The sequence below is a fragment of the Diospyros lotus genome, chromosome 8 (assembly GCF_014633365.1).
Source record: "Diospyros lotus cultivar Yz01 chromosome 8, ASM1463336v1, whole genome shotgun sequence".
Lineage (NCBI taxonomy): Eukaryota > Viridiplantae > Streptophyta > Magnoliopsida > Ericales > Ebenaceae > Diospyros > Diospyros lotus.
In genome coordinates, this window is record NC_068345.1 from 17,797,067 (window position 1) to 17,820,214 (window position 23,148).

Genomic DNA, 23,148 nt, shown 5'->3' on the forward strand with positions numbered 1-23,148 from the left:
TCCTAAGGATGGGGTAACTTCGGATCCCTACGCAAATGTAGAGGACATTTTAAACTTGGGGAAGGTCTTGGGACTATAAGCTGATGGTAATGAGGAAGAATTAATTCAGGCATTGGTGACTTGGGATGTTGAGGACTTGAAGGCTTGGGAGCAGGAGAGGGGGAGGGATGTTGTCCAATGAAGATCTTGTCTTGGAATATTCAGGGGTTGAGGGCTGACTTGAAAAACGATTAGTCCTTAAGCTTGTATGCAGGAAGGGCATCGAGTTTGTTGCGATGTTGGAATGTAAGTTGGCTTCAATTTCAGTGGGGGAGGTAAAGAAGATTTCTGGTTTCTCGGATTTTGGGTGGTGCCTTGTTGAGGCTGTGAACTTGTCGGGGGGTATTCTGGTCATTTGGAATAATGATAGGCTGGAAGTTCATTAGCGGTGGAAGTTTGGGGCATGGGTTGCAGTCGAATGTACTTGGAGGTGTTCGGGGATTAGATGCATGATGGTGGTTGTCTATGCCCCTACTGATGTTGGGATTCGGGTTGAGGTATGGTCTCAAATTCTAGATTTTTTGCAAAATTGTTGCTTGCCTTTGTGTGTTTTTGGGGATTTCAACGAAGTGCTTAGATGAGAAGAGAGGTTAAGTGGGCTGGTCTCGGCATGGGGTATGCGGGATTTTATTGGTTTTGTTGATGGTGCTACTCTAATAGAAGTTCCTCTGGTGGGAAGGTCGTTTATTGGGTAAACAGTTTTAATGCTAGCAAAATTGATAGATGTTTTATATCTTCGGAGTGGCTAGTGGCTTTTCCTGATTATAGGCTATGGGGGCTGCCAAGGGGCCAGTCTGATCATTGCATGTTGGTCCTTGAGGCTAAAATAGTGAATTGGGGTCCCAAGCCATTTAGATTTTTTGATTATTGGCTCATGGTCTTGGGGTTTGGCAAGATGGTGGAAGTCTGGTGGTTCCTCTGTGCTACTAAGTTTGTGGGTTGTTGCTGTATTGTGGATAAGCTGGAGGCTCTGCATAGTATGTTAAAGCAGTGGACAAAGTCTTTAGTGGATAATCTTTTGAAGCAAATAGACACGATAGAGGTAGAAATTGATAAGGTTGATCTGGAACTAGAATCAGATCCTTCCAATTCAGGCCTTAAGTGTGGGGGGTGGTTTCTGAAGGCTGAGCTTTGGAGGGCTTCTAGACTTAATGAGTCTTATTGGCATCAACAATCCAGGATCGCCAGGCTTTGCAAAAAGGATAAGAATACTATGGTTTTTCATTTGTTGGCCTCGATTCGGCGTAGGCGGAATTATATTGGGGCTCTCATAATTAGGGGGTCTATGGTATCAAACCTGAAGCTAATAAAGAAGGAGATTGTAGATGGCTTGGTCGGTCAATTTAAGAATTCGGGCTTAAAACGACTGGGAGTCTCTCACTTGGGCTTTACACGACTGTCAACTGAGGTGGCTTCATCACTAGAATCTCCTTTCTCATTCGAGGAGGTTAAGGAAGTGGCATGGCAATGTGACAGGAGTAAGGCGCTTGGTTCTAACAAGTTCAACTTTAATTTTATTAAGAAATTCTGGCAGATTTTGGATTTGGATTTTATGGGATTGGTTCAGCATTTTTATGACTTTGGCTTTATTCCAAGGAAGGCCCAAGACTCGTTGCTTACATTAGTCCCAAAGTTTGATACCCCTCAATGCTTAGGTGATTTTAGGCCAATTAGTATGGTGGGTTGTGTTCAGAAGGTCATCTCCAAACTGCTTGCTAATAGGCTGGGTTCGGTGATTCATTCTTTGATTGGTGACTGCCAAAGTGCCTTTGTTAAGGGCCAACAGATTCTAGATGGAGTGCTCATTGCAAACGAGGTGGTGGAAGTGACGAAGAAGGTAAGAAAAAGACAGCTTTTCTTAAACTGGATTTTTGCAGGCATTTGACAATGTGGATTGGGGTATCTCATGGGGGTTATGGAAGCTATGGGGTTTGGGTCTAAATGGATTGGTTGGATAAGAAACTGTGTACTGAAACAACAGATAATAGTTAATATGGAGCGGGGACTTTGCCAAGGGGATCCATTGTCCCCACTTCTATTCTTATTAGTAGCCAAGGGTCTTAACAGGCTGTTTTCCCAAGCCTCAGATCTGGATTTGTTTACAGGTGTCTTGGTGGAGTCCCTTCCTATGCAAATCCCTCTTCTCCAGTTTGCAGATGATGCGTTGATTTTTTGCCTAGCTGAGTTAGGATGTATACGTACTATCAAGCGAATTCTGAGATGCTTTGAGCTCATGTCAGGCCTGCATATTAGTTTTAAAAAGTCCAGCCTCTCTGTGGTTAATGTTAATCAAGAATGGTTGATGGAGGCTGCTTCTCTATTGAGGTGTAAATCTGTTTCTTTCCCAATTTCCTATCTGGGTTTCCAGCTGGGAATTAATCCAAGGAGGGTAGTAGCTTGGAAGGCGAGGATTCTATCCATGGCTGGCCAGTTATCACTGATAAAATCGGTTCTTAACCATTTGCCAATATATTACATGTCTCTTTTCAAAATTTCTATCAGGGTGGCTAAACAGATTGCTAAACTGTAGAGAAAGTTTTTATGGTCTGAAAATAAGGGGGCGGCAAAAATGGCTCTTGCTAGATGGGAATTGGTTGAGTTGCCTAAGAAGCTGGGAGGGCTGGGGGTGGGGTCCTTGTTGGCCAAAAACAAAGCCTTGCTCTTTAAATGGCTATGGAGGATGATTAGTTGGGGAGGGGGGGAATAGCTTTGGTGTAAAGTAATTGAGGCAAGGTATAATCAAGTGTTTAAAAGGTGGCCGACGTTAGGCGGCCCTTGGCCACTGCAAATACAAGCAAATCAACACCCTAGGCACTGAGCCCAATCAATCGGGCCCAATCGATGCCTAGGCGGCCCTTAGTAGTTTGGGTTGCCTAATTTTCAAAGACTTACAAACTTACCTTGGCCTCGATTTCTCTCTCTCGTCATCGCCGCCGCCAATCGTCTCTTCGATTTCTGTAGCTAGCCGGGTGGGTATGACAGTGGTCTGAGCGACGTTGGTGGGGGCGACGGCGGTCCAATCGGCGTTGGCGGGGGGGGGGGGGGGCGGGGGGTGGCAGTGTGATTGGCGAATGCGGGTTTGAGAGAGAGAGAGAGTGAGAAGGTTGAAAATGGGGGTGAGAGAGAGAGAGAGAGAGAGAGAGAAAATGGTATTAAGAAAAGAATGAGAAAAATAAAAAATAAAATAAAATTTTCAATAAACCCTTATCTAAGCCATTCTCTACAAGTAGCATACTCCTATGTGTTCTAAGTCATTCTCTACAGTTATCCCAGGCATATTTCCTAGGCCTCGCCTAGGCGCTAGGTCCCAGGCTGGCACCCAACTAGTGCTTAGCGCGTTTTAGAACACTAGGTATAATGGTATCTTTTTTGGAATCAATGATGTTTAAGCGGAGTTTTAGTTCTTGGTAGAGGGGCATTGTTGGCTCTTTTACCAATAGTAATGAGGCTCGGTCAGTGGCTATGGAAAGGGTAAAAATTTGCATGGGTAAGGGTGACTTGACTCGGTTTTGGGAAGACATTTGGGTGGGTACCTCTTCTCTTTCAGGCTTGTTCCCACGGTTGTACGTGAAGTGTCTGGATAAACAGAAGAGGGTGAAAGATTTGGGGTTTTGGGTGAATAACAAATGGTTTTGGTGCCTTAACTAGAGAAGGCCGCTTCTTGAAAAAGAAGAGTCTATTAGGGCTGAGTTGCTAAGAGTTATTTCCCAAGTCCATTTGGTAAGTGGAAGGAGGGATCGTGTATATTGGTCCCTTGAAGGGGCTGGTTCTTTTTCGTCACACTCATTTAATGAGAGACTTTGCTCATTGATGTTTGGATCCAATGTTCCTCCAATTACTTCAGTGGTAGCTTGTGTTTAGGGTAGTTTAGCTCCTCCAAAAGTGGAGTTGTTTGTGTGGCAAGTCATTGGGGGGAAAATTAACACAAAGGACAATCTGGGTAGGAAAGGGATTCTGTAGGGGGACGATCTGCTTTGTGTCTTTTGTGGCTCTGTCCCGGAGTCTGTGGACCACCTTGGTGGGGCTATGAGTGGGTCTGTTCGAGATCAGTTGGGGGTCTATTTAACCAGTGGGATTATTTTGCTTAGGGTAAGGGCAAAGGAAGGTATGGAAGTATCTTTTATATGCAGTGCTTTGGACGGTGTGACTAGAGCAGAATAGGTTAGTTTTCAAAGATCAGGAGTCAGGTGTGGTTGATATCTTTAACTCGGTGCTAGCCAGGTTAGTAGCTTGGGTTACGGCTGTGGAGCCATCTTTCCCTTACTCTGTGGACTAGGTCATCATCGTCTACTTCTGCTCTTGGCCGATAAGTTCTTCTCCCTCTACTAGGCTGGTTGGTTATGAAGTTAGTTTTGGGTTGTCATGGTCTCCCTAATAGCTGGTGGTTGGGGGCGGCAGATGGATTGTATGGAATTCTCTTGTTCCGGGTCATTGGTGTATTTCTCCTTTGGTTTAATTAATAATATATCTATGCTCACTTATTTAAAAAAAAAATTTGTTATAATAGGATACCAAATCAAATCACCTATAAAAAAATGGCAAAAGTTAAGGACGCACCAGTGCTTCCACCATAGTTGACATCCACAACTGCCCAGCCTCGACTAGTCCAATATTGGTAAGCAAGATTAAGAACTCCACGGGTCTCACCAGTAGGCCCACCTGAAATATATCATATCATATACCATGGGACTACAAATTCATTCATGAAAAAGTTATGTTTCCGTTAAAGGAATATCTTACTTTTACATTGATACCTAAAGATCATTACTCAGAAAGTTTCTGCAAGGCCCATTTCCAATAAAAATACATACCAAGCCAAACAAAAGGAAAGGAAAACAGTGTTCTTTTTTTCTTTTTTTTTTTAGGGGAGTGTAGTTCAACTGTGTAGAGAAAACAGAATCATGTACGAGACCTTATATGAAGAAAAGAATATATAAATATCAATAGCACATTACAAGTTCACGAGAAGCTTGGCATAAAACAATTTAGATTAAGATACACCCTTTAAATATATAAATTGAAGACTATTCTATAAAAGCTTTAACTTTTCCTCACATCAAATATTCCACAGGTACAACACAAAGAAAACATTGCAAATGTTGCCTAATTCTTTACCATGGAGTCCAACTATAAGCCAACTCTGGAACATTAAGAAGGCAAAATTAACTAATAACCTTCCAGAAATTACAGCAAGTATTCATTAAGCAACATTTACTGGGGCTACAAAGAGAGAGCTAAAGCAATCTGAGAGAGCGGCTGTGGGGTCTTCAACAAGAAGTGGAAAGGTTTGGAGTACTTTGACTTATAATCATCCCTTGATTGAGGTACCTGATAAAATAATAGGGTTTTATTGGGGAAATTGGGAAAAAATAGAAAAGAGAATGGAGAATAAGAGAAAGGGATTTGATCTCTTTGAGGGGATCAACCTACAAGTTAGCAAAGTCTTTTGAGTTGTATTTTTTATAGATTAAGAAAAGTAAACCAAAAGCAGTATATATATATATATAACCAAAAGCAGTATATATATATATATAGAGAGAGAGAGAGAGAGAGAGAGAGTTTAGTCCTTAGAAATTAGGATTTGTATCCCTCAACCAGCTAGGATCTATAATAAACAAGAGAAGGAACAACTAAGATATCTAATCTAATCAAATCCCTAAATTTAAGGAATCCTAACATAATCAACTAGGATTTGTAATCTAAAATCAAAACAAAAATAATAAAAATAAAATCTCTTAAATTAAGGAATGTTAGTATGTATATATATATATATAAAGAGAGAGAGAGAGAGAGAGAGAGAGAGAGAGTTCTTAGTCCTTAGAAATTAGGATCTGTATCCCTTAACCAGCTAGGATCTATAATAAACAAGAGAAGGAACAACTAAGATATCTAATCTAATCAAATCCCTAAATTTAAGGAATCCTAACATAATCAACTAGGATTTGTAATCTAAAGCCAAAACAAAAATAATAATAATAAAATCTCTTAAATTAAGGAATCCTAACATTCCTTGTCTCTTCAAAACAGCCTTGTCCTCAACTGAGCTACAATGAACTCCAGAAATCTCTTTCAATGACTTGAGAATCTCCCACATGACATCTACCACTGGTAAATTGACACACTGCAAGAGAACTTCAGTAAAAGGATCTGTTGCGCTTTACAACTCATTGATCTACCATGACTTGAGGCATAGCTTTGACTTCACTAGTGAAGAAAATATATGGCAAATGGTGTTGCATCATATCATGTTCACCTAATTTCATTTTGACACAGGAAACACGAAAAGCCTTTTTAGAATCTGCTGGCAAATCCAAAAGATGAGCAATGAGAACAACATGTTCTAACACCTTGTAAGGCCCAAAGAATCTAGGGGTCAACTTCATGGAAGATCAAAACTTTCACAAACATCTACTTCATAGTGTTCCCTATTTCTTCCATGTCTGAAAATTCTATAAATAATGACTGAATCTTTTCATCTTGTTCAAAGGTCACATTACTCTCACCTGTACTACATAATTGCACCATAAACCCATGTGCTTTCAAAAGAATCCTCTCCATTCTATGGCTAGTAATAGTAGTAATAGTTGTGATGTCATTGCACACTTTTCCTTGAGAAACAACTATTTTCCATTGAGAAAAATTTTGATGATTAATTAAGAAAAATTCTAGGAAATATCTCTAAAGTTCACAACATTCAATCCCAAGAACCACTTCATAGTCCTCCATGGTAGTAAGAAAAAATCCACAAAGTCTTGACCCTACATAATGAGCATCACTCTGGGGTTACTATCACAGGCTAAAATTTGTCCATTGGCAATATTTACCTCAAATTTGTCTCATCACTCGGCGTGGATAAGCCAATTGTTTAGTAACCTTACAATCCATAAAATTATTAGTGTTGCTAGTATCAGTCATGTTAGATTTATATTTATATCATGCTTATGTCATGACTCACTTAGTATTAATATAAATAGGTGTACAATGTATGTGTTTGTTGAAGAATTTATTTCCTTCATCTAGGGTTTGGCTCTCTCAAGTTCTCTAATTCAACATGGTATCATAGCCAAAATACAAACCCTAGTTGCAACCAGCCGCCGGCACCACCACTGTTGCCATCTGCAAACGCCCTGCACCGCTGCCATCAATCCCACCACTGCCTTTGGATCTGCAGCCCCCAGTTGCCCGCCATCGACGCCATTGCTGTCGGCCACCATTGTGGCCCTTGTTTTGCTTTGCAATCACCATCGACAGCCTCTGGTTTCGCCATATCCTTTTGGGCCTTGCGCCGTCGCCGCCGGAAGCTGCCCTGCCCAGATTTGTCACCTCCGCCTCACCCTTCCATCGCAGCTGTGCTCTGGCTGCTGCCGCTTCTAGATCCGGCCACAAATTGTTACCCAGATTTGGTTGCGCCTCTCTCATCGCCTAGATCCGCTCCCGTTGTCGCCCAGCCCGCGGCCTACACTGCTGCTGCCACCGTCACTTCTCTCTGCAACTTCTGCTACCACTGCTGCTGCGCCTCCATTGCCTCAAAGCCATCCGTCCGTCGCCTTGCCTCACCATTCTTCTGCGACCATTGGCCTTCCTCCTTACCACTGCTAGCTGACGTTGACCTCGGCCTTCGCGATTGTTCATCCGCCAGATCTGAAACGTATCGCGCGACCATCGGCCCTTTCTCCTCCGGTAGTTTCAGATCTCGTCAACTGCATCGCGACCGCCTCTGCAACCAACAATGTTCCCTCCTCCGGTTGCCTTTCCTCCGCCAGTCGCCTCTTCATCGACCGATCTCGCTTTGCCAGCCATCTGTCCCTTGTCGCCGTCATCGCGACTCATCTAGCTCTTCCAAGTTGTTGCCCAAAATCTTACCCCTTCTCACCCAGATCTGATTTTTATCAAACTCCACAGCCAAGACCTAGATCTAGTTTGACCCATTTCAGATCCAACTGTCAGTATTCAGATCCGGCCACTGGCTCTCGCCAGATTTCCCTCGTTGTCTGGCTCTCATCGGATCTGCCTCTTCGATCTTTCTCCAGATCTGCCTCCATGGCTGTTGTCCCTCCAACCATCATCTCTCAGATCCAGTTGTCAATTCTCCAGATCCGACCGCTCCTCTCCAGATCCAGCCACTCCCGTCTAGATTTGGCCGCTCCCGTCCAGATCTAGCCACTCCCCGTCTTAGATCTTGAGACTGCTTATCAGATCTCATGGCTGGTTTCTCAGATCTCATCTCCTTCCAACGTGGCTCTCAGATTAGCGTGCCTTCGGATCTCACACCTGTTTCTTCTTCCAGCGCATCTCTCAAATCTAGCGGCCTCTTATCCAAATCTTGTATATCGCACAGATCTCGCATTGCCTCTACGTTGCCAATCTACCATCATCGTTGTTGTCGCCAAGATCTATCTCCAGTCATCGACTCCGCAGCCTCCAATCCTCGGTCGTCTCCATGACCCAAAATGGTCATCTTCTACATCAACACCTCCACGCGCCCTCGAATAAATTACATTTGTAACAAGGTTGGAACATATATATTATATGTTTCAGCTTGAGAGGGAGTGTTAGATTTATATTTATGTCATGCTTATGTCATGACTCATTTAGTATTAGTATAAATAAGTGTACAATGTATGTGTTTGTTGAGGAATTTATTTCCTCCAACTAGGGTTTGACTCTCTCAAGTTCTCTAATTCAACAAGTCAAAACAATAACAAGTCGATTCTTCAAAAATACTCAATTTTCATTGTTTTGAGGATTAGAATAGCCAGCTAATGCATGAATAGTGTATGTAATAGATTCATGAATATCATTATTATCAATAACTTCCTAGTTTGACTCAACAATGCCATCCTCCGGTTCATCTTCCACTAGCTCAATCATCGAAAGTTTGCCTGACTTGCAATGGTGTGCTCCTTACACCATCTTTTCATCACGACTACCATATGAATAAAATATTTGGCATGATAAAAAGCACAGGGTAGTTATAAATGCCAATTCACTTCAGATGTTAAGCTGGATAACAAAATTTGGTATAATCTTCTCAAAGGAAAAATAGTCAGAACTTACCATGGCACCTGAGCAACAGTGGAGGTTTTTCTTCCCGACTAGAATGATAATTGGGGTTGGTTGGTGGATAAAAGTAAGCATAGGCATCTTGACCAGGAACTTCAGTTGGAAACTCAATTAATTCTGGCAAGCTAAAGTAAGATTTGTACTTTGAACTCTCAGGTGAAGAAGACCAAGTAATCTGGAAATCAGTGACCTTTGATTTATGATCATCCAAAGTCACCTGAAAAGAATGTGGAGTAATAAGAAAAACAGAGCATTCCATGTCTTCACATTTCAAGGATATTGTTAACCATGAAATTATGAGGGAAGCACCTTAGCTATTGACAGAGGATGAATTGCTGATGCTCCCTCTATATATAGGCAATGAATCCCTGAAGTCTGCATAAGCACATAATCTGAATATGTTACTTAATAAACAAATTTTAAATTGCAGAAAACAGAGAGGTTAAGGTTTCATGACACTACAATATTGTTTATATCTGTGAAAGGAATATCAAGCACGGCTAATGTGCTATAAGCATCATCAAGAATTCCAAGGAAAGATCTTCCATTCTGCCTGCAATGCCAATACCATAACTTAACTAAGGTATAGATAGAGACATTAGTACATTTCCAGTAAGGAAAAAGTTTAATAAATAAGAGTAACTCTCTCACATCACCTGTATGTGCAAGCAATCAAGTTTTTCTGCTCGTTGCTCTGAAGAAACTCATACGAATTTATGCCAAAAACCCATAATGGTCTTGAAAACTCAGCATCCAAGGAATAAACTGGTAACACCTTGTTATCAGACTCAATCTGCAACCAAAGCATGAAATGAGGATATATAACCAGTTTCAACTGACCTTGTATAAAGAAAAGCATAAACAAATGGTATCACATAATCACACTATTAGATTGTTACCATGTGGGTGTTCTTGCTCTCATTTTTATGGGAGCATTTGCAAAAACACATGATGGTCTTGTAAAAATTCTAGTTTTGCATGGTATGTTGATCTTGTAACTGTCAGATTACAAATCTGACAATAGAGTTCTCGAGGAATTGAGAACGGAATTGGGAGAGAAAGTGGAAGATATTTGGGAGGGAGAGAGATCAGAATAGGGAGAAAGAGAGAACTGAGAGAGAAATTGGAGGGAAACTGGTTTCCAAATTCATTCAAATTCATTCAACATCTGCAGTTTAGGTGCTCTGATCAGTTATATATACTGATCAAGCTAGTTTGGGCACCAAAAACAGTTGGTGCCGTGCCCATGTGCACTTACAAGTGGCTACAGCCTGCGCTCATGTGCGCTTCACGTGGCTACAACATGCTGGAACATTCTACCAGCTATGCTTAATGGAAATTCAAATCCTAGTAGCCTAATTACACCTTTATATTAATCAGCTAGCTACCATAACAGTAACATAGACCAGACTATACCTATAATCCCACGAACAAGAACTTTTTTATTATGTTATATTCTACACCATCAAAATCAAAGAGTCTAATCCCCTACTCTTGAGTCTTGACATATGAACTACCTCTGAAGTTTTTTTTTTGGATAATTAAGTGTAATTAATTCTTCATACAAAAACAACCCCTCCGCGACTCTTAAAAGTGGGAAGTCTCATGCACTAGGGCCAGAGCAGTATTTAAAAGATCATGCTTTAAGTGCAAAGCAGGAAGCACAGCATGCTTGGGGCTTTTTTTGTGTGAATCTCAATGACTTTAGCTAAGCGTGCTTAGGTTGTGCTTTTACTTGAGCTCCGAAGCGCAATAAAGCGCACTTTAGAGATATACTGGTTTTTTTTTTTTTATCAAACAATATAAATATTTGGATTTCTTTAAATTTTTGCAATAGTGCGGCGGCTTATACGGAATCCTTATCCAAGAAAGCTATTATCAAATCTTAGAAAGATCTAAATAAAATTATATATATTTGTTTAAAAGAAAAAGAAGACTCAGCTATATTTACCAAACCAAAAATATTGAAGGAAATATGTAACTAGGTGTAAATTACGGGGTTGATAATTGATTCCTAAGTGTTGTAAATTAGAGATTGTTGATTGATTGCAAACTAGGGATTCATTGATTGAGGATTGCTATAAATTAGGGGTTGATTAATTGGGGATAGTTGTAACTTAGGAATGATTTTTTTTCCTTATTTTTTTATCCAATCCTCTATATAAATTATGTTAATGAAATAGAATGAGTTTTTTTGCCTAACTTTTATAAAAAACAAAAGATGACTCAACAAAATTTAAAAAATTAAATATTCAGATCTTTCCAATCTAGAGTTCAGATTAATTTGTCTTCCAAGTTCCATCAAGACCAGCAGTGGACTAGATTGTTTCATTTTATATCTCCCCTACATGTTTTTGCTATAACTTGTAAATTGGTATAAAATATAAATGAAAAATGGTATCTCAGCTTTTGTTAAATTTATAGCCCTTATTCTTATTTAGTTTTTTTTTTATGATTGCTTTTTTAATAGTTTATATTTTTTATGCTTAAAAAAGTTTATACTCTTTTATTTGATTTATATGCACTTCATTTTGCTTAAGCATGCGCTTTGCTTTGCACTTAGCACTTTTCAGAACACTGGGGACACCCCCTTAATTCAATGTAATCAGTTAATGTCTTAGCTATTTTAATGTGCAGCTTAGCAATAGGAGAATTATAAAAATAGTATCCATTCATTTACAGAGAATTATGAAACAGTATCTGTTCATTTAACTCCTACTATGGGGCCATTGGGTTAATGAATCATGACCTCTATGGTTATTCCTTTCTTTCCTCTTCCTCACCAGAGCATAAACCTCCAGAGGTCAATATTTAATTTCTATCAAGTAAAAACTTTTTATGCCAGTATTACATATCAAAAGAGTTCCACCAAGGTTTCTAATATGTTGAGACCAACAGCAGCAATGCCAAAACTACCATGTTATGCTAACTAAATGAAATAATTGCCACTATGTTTGTGTTATCAAAATATACCATTCAAATTACACACTTTGCCATACAGACTTGGAATCCAAACAAATTGTTAGAGAACTCAGAAAAGTGATAAGAAGAATCGGGAAATCATCTAGATGCAGTTCCAATTTAAAAATAGATAATTCTAGAGTTTAAATATTGTATTTTAAATTGTAGATATTGTTGTATAAGTTTAAATTTATTTCCTAAGTTTTAGGAGATAAATTTTCCTAGTTTATAGGAAGTAGATAATTTATATCTTCTCCTAAATTGTAGGAGAATTATTGGCAGTTAAGGTGTATATATTTTCATTCGTACCTCTAGAATTAATAATTCAAGCTTTTCAGCTATCTCAAAGCTTGTTTCACAAATAAATCTAAGACATCAAAGTTATGAAGTTACCCATTTGTAAATATTCCAAAACCCACTTCTCCTATCAGTGATGAAGAACAACTCCCCTGGAGTAAGAGAAAAAGGAAATTAATAGATGCAATAATTTAGAGAGTTCCACATATTGTTATAACAAATAAAAAGAGTTGCATAATATTTTGCAATGATTACAGCACAATAAATATATGTAGTTGATGTGGCAAAAATCCATCATCCTATAATATGCCAACATGGGCCACCTCACTGCTTACATCATAAGGACAAACCATGCAAGCAACACGGCAGTAGTCTCCCACATCTAGGAGAATACACCAGCAACAACATAATACCAACCACCATCTCTCAAAATATAGGGATAAAGATAAAGAAGGAGATTCATCCTCTGACATAAGGACTCCAAGTCCTTCATGGTAAGGAGCTAATCACTGACTATAAGATAGACTTGCTCATTGGGCCTCCACAACTATAAAATGTCACCTCCTATCACAGTTTGATATGCAACTCTCTACCCTCAAGTTATCTACTACTATATAGCCTCCCTTTTTGATAGGGCAGAAATTTTAGGGAGAAGAACTGATTTTATTCATCATAGCGAACGGAATATAAATACAGCATACATCTTTACTGGTTTCCTAGTATGTACACTACAAAACAACATACAACATATCTAGCCTTTATCCTATTATATGGGGTCAGCTACATGAATGCTAAACTTCCATGTATTTCTATCTTTTGTCATATTTTCATTTAGACCCATACATTTCATATCAAACTTAAATGTCTCTCCTAAAGTCTTCTTGGATCTGCCTCTACCTCTTTTTTTGACTAATTGTTCTATTTCATCAACTCTCCTCACAGGAGCGTCTCTTGGTTTTCTTCTCACATGACCAAACCATCTTAGTATAGTCTCTCATCGTCTCCTTGATTGGCACTACTCCTACCTTATTACGAATAACTTTATTTCTAATTTATCTTTTTTTGTATGGCCGCACATCCATCTTAGCAACCTCATCTCCGCTACGCTCGTTTTTTGCTCATGCTGGTATTTGACTGCCCAACATTCTGAGCCATATAACAAAACTGGTCTTATAACTATCCTATAGAATTTTCCTTTCAGTTTTAATGGGATTTTACCATCACATAACACCCCCGATGCATTTCTCCATTTTAGCCAACTTGCCTTAATTCTATTCGTGACATCCTCATGAATTTCTCCATATTTTTGAATCATTGATCCCAAATATCGAAAATGGTCTTTTCTTTGTATGATTTGGTCTTCCAATTTTATTATAACATCCTCCACTCTTGCATTCTTACTAAATTTACATTTCATATATTCTGTTTTCTTTCTACTTAATTTAAATCTCTTAGATTCTAAATTTTTTCTTCACAACTCAAGCTTAGTGTTCACTCCCTCTTCTGATGATCCCGATACCTTTCCAGTATGTATACTACAATTAGGAAATTATATCTACGCTACTTTAGGAAACCTATAGCTAGCTATGAGGGAGAGAAAGAGATTTATTCTCTTTACTCAAACTGGGAAATAGGTTGACTTTACAGAAAAGGAAAGTTAGAAAATAGGAAACAAAATAATTAGTTGGTTGATGGCTGATATTACTCGAAATCTTTACACTCCTCCTCAAGCTGGGCTGAATATGTTTTTTAGACCAAACTTGAAGCTCAAATCTTCAAATATTTTTCTCGACAAGGCTTTAGTATGTCTGCAACTTGACTGTTGGTAGGAGTATAAATAAGTTGAAATACCCCTTCTTCCAACTTCTCTTTGATGAAATACCTGTCAATTTTCACATGTTTTGTTCGGTCGTGATGAATTAGATTCTTAGTAATGCTAGCAATGCTGATATCAGATTGGTTGTCACATAATACATTCACTAGTATAGCAACATTCATTTTCAAGTCTTGTAGTAATCTTCTTAGCCATATTCCTTCACAAAATCCTTGAGCCATAGCTCTAAACTCAGCCTTTCCACTGCTTCGAGAGACCATAGATTGTTTTTTATTGCGCCAAGTGACCAGATTTCCCCATATAAATGAACAATATCCAGAGGTTGACCTGTCAAGAATTGAGTCAGCCCAATCTGCATCACTATATTCCTCCACCTCTCTGTTTGCTATTTTCCTAAACATCAATCCTTTGCTTGGAGTTAACTTTAGATACCTTAGGATGCGATACATTGCTTCCATGTGTTCTTCTTTAGGATCATTCATGAATTGACTCACAATACTAACAGGAAAACTATATCCAGTCTAGTGTGTTACAGGTATATAAGTTTTCCCATCAGTCATTAATATCTCCCTTTATCAACTGGAACACCTTTCTCGCCAATGTCTAACTTCGTAGTAGATTCCATGGGAGTGTCCACAAGTTTGCAACCCATCATACCAATTTCATTTAGGAGATCTAAGATATATTTCCTTTGGGAGATCGAGATCCCATCTTTTGACCTTGCAACTTCCATGCCTAAGAAATATCTTAGGTCTCCCAAATTTTTAATCTCAAACCCCTTTGTAAAAACTTCTTTGAGGTATCTCATTTCAAAAAAATCATTTCCTATAACAATAATATCGTCTACATAGGCAATGAGGATAGAAATTTTATCTCTTGAGGAATGTTTGACACTGAGGGTGTGATCTACTTGGCATTGACTATATCTATACTTACTGACTGCCTTTGTGAATCTTTCGAACTAGACTCTAGAAAACTGTTTAAGTCCATAAAGTGATCTCTTTAGTCTACATACCTTGTTCTTTGTAATATTAGTTTCAAATCCAAGAGGAATGTCCATGTAAACCTCTTCTTCTAGGTCTTCATTTAGGAATGTATTCTTCACATCTAATTGGTGAAAAGGTCAATCCAGATTTGGAGCTAGGGAGAGCAGTACTCTAATGACATTTAGCTTAGCCACTGGGGCGAATGTTTCTTGGTAATCAATACCATAAGATTGAGTGAAACCCTTTGCCACAAATCGGGCCTTATATCTTTCAATCTACCCATCTTTTTTATATTTCACAGTGAACACCTATTTGCAGCCCACAAGATTTTTTCTAGATGGTAATTCTATAATATCTCAAGTCTCATTCTTCTTCAAGGTTTGAATTTCCTCAAGAATAGCTTTCTTCCACCTTGGTTGTTGAAAGGCTTCTTGTATGTTGTTAGGGAGCTGTACTTTGTCCATACTTGAAACAAATGTATTAAAGCTAAGTGAAAGACCCTTATATGATATATAGTTTTGAATTGAGTGTTGTGAGCATGATCTAACACCCTTTCTTAATGCTATGGGCCAATTGAGTTCATCATCAATAGGTTTATCATTGGAATTACCTTCGCTTACCCTCAGATCAAGGTTAGAGTCTTGGTTAATCCCAAGACATGTTCGTTGTTCAATCCCTTCTTGATTAGACTTCCTCCGAGAGTAAACTTGAAGTTCATTAGTACAAGGATGAGAAGGATGGTGACTGGTGGAAGGATTTGGATCAGGTTGTGATTGCAATGAACTTGAATTGGATGGACCAAGTTGTTGTTGCTGCTATTGGTTCAAGATGAACGGACTAGAGATGGAAGGACTGTGCCAAAAATGACATTCTTGAGGATTATTTAGAGTGTCCTCCCCCTAAATATCAATTTTGGAATAATAAGGCTGATTTTCAAAAAAAGTTACATCCATTGAAGTGAAAAACCATTTATATTATGAGGAATAACATTTGTAACCTTTTTAATGAGAGTAGCCAAGAAATATGCATTTAAAGGTTTTGGGATCAAGCTTGCCTCGAAATTGGTGATGAACATGGAAAAAAGAAAACAACCAAGACCATTAGGGGAATGTGAGAGAAAACCCAAGAGTGTGGGAAAGATTGAAGAAGTTGACTTGGTGTTTGATGGTTGAGAGTATGTGAGGGCATTCTATTGATGAGATAGAAGGTTGTAAGAATGGCTTCACCCTAAAAGTGTTAAGGGACACTTTTAAAAGATGTCGGTTCTAAAAGATGTCGGTTCTTACGTTTAGCAATCCTGTTTTGTTGGTTCTAGCGTATCCTAATTTCGATAGCATCCAATCGAAATTCCATCTAGTTCACCTCGCGTTACCTTCAATTTCGAACCTTGATTATCAACTGAGATTCACCAGCTCTTTGTCGCCTTCCAAGTTCGAACACGATTTACTAGAATTCACAGTCAGAATCAACTCTTGGCTCCTCCTTCAAGATCCGATCCTAGGAGTCATTGCTCTGGCCACTTTGATCCACTTCCAAGCAACTAGTGGCTTCCGATTCGCAAGAGGCTATCAGCTCCGTTGCAGCTCCTTGAAATCGCCTTCAATCAGTTTTCGAATTCACCATAACCTCCGCTTTAGTTAAGATGTAATAGCAAGGGCCATCGCCTTCCTAATTTCAGCTTATGGACCCGTTTCCAATCCAATAGCCAAGATCTAGTTGGTCGGAAATCTCGAAAATCACTTGAGAATGATCCTAATCTAAGTTCGTCATTGAGAGTAGTTGTCGATGGCCTGCATGCAGATCAACAACCTTTCATTCTACATTTGATTCGTGGCAGATTCAAGATTGCTTAGACTCTTATTACGGTTGCCGTGGATCCACAATCGCCTCTGTCTAATTAGAATTGAGAGAATTGCGTCTTCCTTCTCGCCTTTCAAATCCAAGTTCAATTCCGCCTTGCACTAGTTGCTATCTACCCACGATCTACACAAATCAAAATCACCAATGGATTTGCCACCCAATCACCGTTGAAGATCTATCGACTCTATCAACCTTCTGAGAATCGCTCACCTACGAATCCACCGATTCTGAAAATTGCTTGGTCGATTACAATTATGTCCTTACTACCTCAAGACGACTCGAAATTCACTGCATCACCTTCAATGTCTCAAATTAGGGCGAATACGGAATCTGCTTCGCCTACAATTCGTCGAGAATTGTTGACGACGTTCTGCTTCAACGTCGAACCCGATTCAGGAGCAAGAGAAGTCACACAGTTACAGCGACTTTGATCGGCTCCAATAATCGCCCGCTCAACGTTGTCACCTACTATGGTTTAACAAACCTTAATTCCGAGCCAATCGCTACAGTCACTATAATTCGCTGATTCGATCGCGATTGCTTGATCTTGATCACTCGGAATTTGTCTTGGCTAGCTGCTAAAGCTTCTAGATCATAGCCGAGAATCGTCGGTTCTGATACCAAATGTCACAACCCTAGGGTTTAGAAAGGAAATTGGAAGAATGTGGGAGAGAAACAAAGAAGAATCAGAGGGAGAGATAGAGCAATAATAGGAAGAACAAAGAGAAAACAAGGGAGAACGAGAGAGAAAATGGTGGAGATAATTATGACTTCAACAAATCATTTTCAGCATACATTTCTCTACATGCTATAGCCTATTTATATGTTGTTCAACTGAAAGTAAAATCTAAACACAACACCCATGTGCACTTCAACAGAATCAATAGCATCTCCTAACATACAATTGTATCTAATTACAGTATTGCCCCTCTAATTCCCCTTGGGTCGTGACACCTCGTATCTTTGGCTGCACTTGTTTTGTCTATAATGTTCTATGTTGGATCCAAAATCTCTCAAGTACATTTTTCTCAGATATTCCCGTACTCATAAAGCGTTATCGCTATTTTTCCCTTACTCTTAGCCAATACTTGGTCTCTACTGATGCTACTTTCTTTAAGACCACACCTTGCTTTCCTTTCTCCACTAATCATGAGCATGCCCATGAGGATGATGACATCTTGGTCTACACTGTGACTATTCACGTTGTTCCACATGTCTCCTAACCCACCTATTCTTCAAGTGTATTCTCGTAAGGCTCTGGGTTCACATCATCCACCGACTTCTTCTTCATCTATGGATCCTCCAACATCCACTACTACCCTAGTTCTTCCATCTACCGATTTGAGCCTTGATCTTTCCATCACTCTTCGCAAAGGTAAACACTAATGTACTAATCTTGTATCTTCTTTCGCTTCCTACTCACATTTATCTCCCTCCCTTTAGTGTTTTATTTCATCTGTAGATTATTTCTCAATTCCTAAATGTTTATCTAAAGCTCTCTCTCACCCTGGTTGGCATGCGACTATGGTTGATGGGATGCGAGCCTTGGATGAGAATGATACTTGGGATCTTGTTCCTTTACCATCTAGGAAGAAGGCTATTGGATGCAAATGCGTCTTTGTTGTCAAGGTTAATCCTAATGGTTCTATAGCTCGGCTTAAAGCCCGTCTGGTTGCTAAAGGGTATGCTCAGACCTATGGTGTTGATTATTCTGATACATTTTCTCCAATGGCTAAACTTGCTTCTGTTCACTTATTTATCTCTCTAGTTGCTACTAATGACTTGGCCCCTTTATCAATTCAATGTCAAGAATGTTTTTCTTCAAAGTGACTTACAAAAGGAAATCTATATGGAGGAAGTCTATATGTTAAGATTCAAGAATGTTTAGTGATCATTCGTTACTAAAACAGAGTCCCCATACTTGGTTTGGGTAGTTTAGTGAGGTTGTTCAAGAGTTTGATCATTCTGTGTTTTATCACCAATCCAATCGAAGGCTGGTATAATATTGTTAGTCGTATACGTTGATGATATTGTTATTACACGGAGTGACAATGCAGGCATTGCAGATCTTAAGTCCTTCATCCAGTTGAGACTTCAAACCAAGGACTTGGGAGAGTTGAAATATTTCTTGGGAATTGAAGTAACGAGATTTGAAAAAGGTATCTTTCTCTCCCAACGTAAATATGTCCTTGATCTTTTGACTGAAACAAGGAAGTTGGGAGTCAAACCATATAGTGCACCAATGATTACAAACTTGCAACTTACAATTGATGAGGGAAAGTTGTTTGAAAATCTGAAATGTATAGAAGGTTGGTTGAGAAACTGAACTATCTAACCGTGACTCATCTTGATATTGCTTATCTTGTCACATTGTAAATCAATTTATGTCCTCTCCCATAATGGCTCATTGGACTACTTTAGAATAGATTTTGTGTTATCTAAAAGGAGCCCCAGGCCTTGGCATATTATATAAAAATCATGGACACTCGAATATTGAATGTTTCACAAACGTAGATTGAGGTTCTTCTAAGGTTGACAGGAGATTGACAACGGGATACTGTGTTTTCGTTGGTGGCAATTTGGTCTCATAGAAGAGTAAGAAGCAGAATGTGGTATCTCGATCTAGTGTAGAATTAGAATATCGAGCAATGGCACAGTCAACTTATGAACTTATGTAGATCTATGAAATTGGATTGGGCAATCCTCTACTAATGAAGTTATGGTGTGATAATCAAACTGCTGTTCATATTGCATGAAATCCCTTTTTCATTAGAGAACCAAACACAATGAAGTTAATTGTCATTTCATCTGAGAAAAAATCCAACAAAACATCATATCAACTGGTCATGTCAAGGCAGGCAAACCAGGTGAAATATTCACAAAGGCATTGAATGGTTTTAGAACTATCTATCTATGTAACAAGCTGGGCATGATTAACATCTATGTTCCAGCTTGAGGAGGAAGTGTTATCTATAGAAACTATAAATATAGAAACTAGATCTAGAGCATTCAATGTTGTAAGAATAAAAGGTGTTGTCATGTACCTAGGGTTTAGTTAGGGTTTTAACAAGAAACTGGTAGAAATCAGAAGAGATCGAATAGAAAGAGAGGGAGAGATTCAGTAAGAATTGAGGGAGAATGCAGAAAGAACATAGAAAGATAGAGAGATCGAGGAGAACCAAGAGAAGGAGAGGGAATTTGAGAGAGAATCTGAGATAGAAACAATATGATTATCATTCAACTATATTCCATTCTCTAACTAATCTAGCATATTTATCAGCTTTACAACTAAAGGTACTAACAGCTACAACAGAAGAGTACAACCAAAAGAATTACATATAATACATAATGATTACTTTATCCTTAGGGATCCTTGAAGTAGTGACAATTCCCCCCTCCTTGAGAGTTCTTGTCCCCAAGAACTTATTGTGACTGGCTATTGTTCTCTTCATCCAATCTCTGCTTTCTCTATTGAATTTATTCTTCTTCTCTTCTTCCTTTCTTTCTTTCTCCTTCTAAGCCATTTCCCCTCTTCTCTTATGTTTTGTGTTTGCTTTTCCTGCAAACATATGTCAAGAAAGATGTGGGAAGAAGGTTTTTCAATCTTATTCCCCTTTGAAGGGTAGATCAAATTATATACAAAACTTCCTTACTAGATTAGGAAGTTTCTAAGAAACTAAATAGGAAAGTTTCCAAATCTGGTTTTGGAAACCTATACAACTTTAGGATACAACAATTAATGGAAAGATGCAGCTAATAATAGAAAGATATAGCAATCCAAATCTAGAAGATACATTCTCTATTTTAGGAAACAATTAATAATCATTGCCAATCAATGCTGATTTGACCTTGTCCGAGAACAAGGACAAGATCAGGTCCTTCAACGTTAACACTCCCCCTCAAGATTGGGAGTGGATATCATACATCCCAATCTTGCTCATCAATCTATGGAACATAGCTGCAGGTAGTCCTTTAGTCAACACATCCATCAGTTGGTCACTTGAGGAGATATAAGGGGTACAAATTAGGCCGTTGTCCAATTTCTCTTTAATAAAATGTCTATCCACTTCAACATGCTTTGTTCTGTCATGTTGAACTGGATTATGGGCAATACCAATTGTTGATTTGTTATCACAATAAAGCTTCACAGGTGCTGTCCACTTAATCTTAAAATCATCCAACAATATTTTCAGCCATAGTAATTCACACATCCCTAGGGTCATGGACCTAAATTCAGCCTCTGCACTTGATCGAGCAACGACACTATTTTTTTACTTCTCCATGTCACCAAATTACCTCCTAAAAAGGTGCAATAGCCTGATGTGGATCTCCTATCCACAATGGATCTTGCATAGTCAGCATCCGTGTAAGCCTCAAGTGACATGACTTCTCTTTTCTTAAACAAAATACCTTTCTCGGGTGTTCCCTTCAAGTAATGTAAGATCCTATACACTGCCCTTAGGTGAGCCTCTCTTGGATTGTGCAAGAATTAGTTGACCACTCTCACTGCATAGGCAATGTTTGGCCGAGTATGAGCCAAATAAATCAACTTCCCAACTAGCCTTTGGTAGGACCCCTTGTCAACCATATTATCTTCTAAGGCTTCTCCTAACTTGTGATGGGTTTCGACTGCCTTGCAACGAAGCATTCCAGATTCAGTTAGGAGATCTACTATATACTATATACTTTTGTTGAGAAATGAAAATTCCCTCTTTTGAATGAGCCACTTCTATGCCCAAAAGATATTTCAACCTCCCCAAATCTTTAATTTCAAATTCACTGACCAAACACTTCTTTAGCTTACTCATGCCTTCCTCATTATTGCCGGTGACAACAATGTCATCCACATATACTATGAGAACTGTCACTCTTCCTGTGGCCGAGTGATGAATGAATAAGATATGATCCCCTTGGCTTTGCCTATATCCCATGCTAAGCATCACACTTGTAAATTGGCCAAATTAGGCACTTGGGGACTGTTTTAGTCCATATAGGGCCTTTTTTAGTTTGCATACTACCTTCTCTTGAGTTGTTGGGCCATATCCCGGTGGTACTTCCATGTAAACCTCCTCCTCTAGATCCCCATGCAAAAATGCATTTTTCACATCAAATTGTTATAGTGGTCAGTCTAGATTAGCAGCCAAAGATAGGAGGACCCTGATTGTATTCAACTTTGCAACCAATGCAAAGGTATCTAGGTAGTCTACCCCATACACTTGGGTATACCCTTGGCTACCAATCTTGTTATGTACCTATCCAATGACCCATCAAAACTTGTACTTTACTGCATAAACCCATTTACAACCTACTGGATGTTTTCCTTTAGGCAACTGCACAAGTTCCCATGTCTGGTTCTTTTCTAGGGCTGCCATATCAACCTCCATGGCATTCTTCCAATTCTTATTCCCTATTGCTTTAGAAAAAGTTTTGGGGATAGGAATGGTATGGACATTGGTAAGAAAGGCTTTGTGGGGGGATGACAGCTTGGAATAGGATAGGAATAGGTGCAGGGGATGTTTGGTCTAGGTTCTAGTACCCTTCCTAAGTGCAATAGGTCAGTCAAAATCACACTTAGAGATGTCTGTCTGTTTTAGGTATGGGTTCAGTAGGTTCAGCAAGCCTCTCATCAAGTATTAAAGGATCAGCAAGGGAATTACCTGGTGATGTTTTAGAGGGATTGATTGAATTGTCAGTGTTGTCTGTAGTAGGATCAAGGCTTGCCTTGGATGCTGGGGCTTGCATAGGAGTAGGGCCTAGCCTTTTTCTCCTTGAATACACCTATAGTGGTCGAGGAGTCTCTGGTGAAGGCTCTTGTGATGTCATACCCAGTGAATCTTTTAGTATAGGAGATGGGGTTGAGGAGGATGATAGGCCAAGACCAGGAAGAATAAGAGGATGATCCCTATTAGTCAAAGGTAGGTTCTATTCCTGTGAATTAGGATGCTTAAAATAAGACTCATTCTCTACAAATGTTACATCTGCTGACAAACAAAATTTCTTTGAAGGAGGATGATAGCACCGATAACCTTTTTGAGTAGGGGAGTATCCAATGAACACACACTTTAGAGCACGAGGATCTAATTTTCCTCTATTAACAGTAGGGACATG

The 23,148-nt window shown here is 39.1% G+C and overlaps 1 protein-coding gene across 1 annotated transcript in view; it reads right to left on the reverse strand.

The window, feature by feature from the left end:
* Window positions 1–23,148, reverse strand: part of LOC127807097 (uncharacterized) — a 75,838-nt gene that overhangs the window by 23,877 nt on the left and 28,813 nt on the right. The window contains exons 8-13 of the mRNA XM_052344719.1: window positions 12,457–12,512; window positions 9,759–9,895; window positions 9,565–9,655; window positions 9,412–9,477; window positions 9,097–9,319; window positions 4,597–4,698 (exon numbers count right to left, since the gene is read on the reverse strand). Coding sequence (XP_052200679.1) covers window positions 4,597–4,698; window positions 9,097–9,319; window positions 9,412–9,477; window positions 9,565–9,655; window positions 9,759–9,895; window positions 12,457–12,512 — 675 coding nt within the window. The remainder of the gene's footprint in view (window positions 1–4,596; window positions 4,699–9,096; window positions 9,320–9,411; window positions 9,478–9,564; window positions 9,656–9,758; window positions 9,896–12,456; window positions 12,513–23,148) is intronic.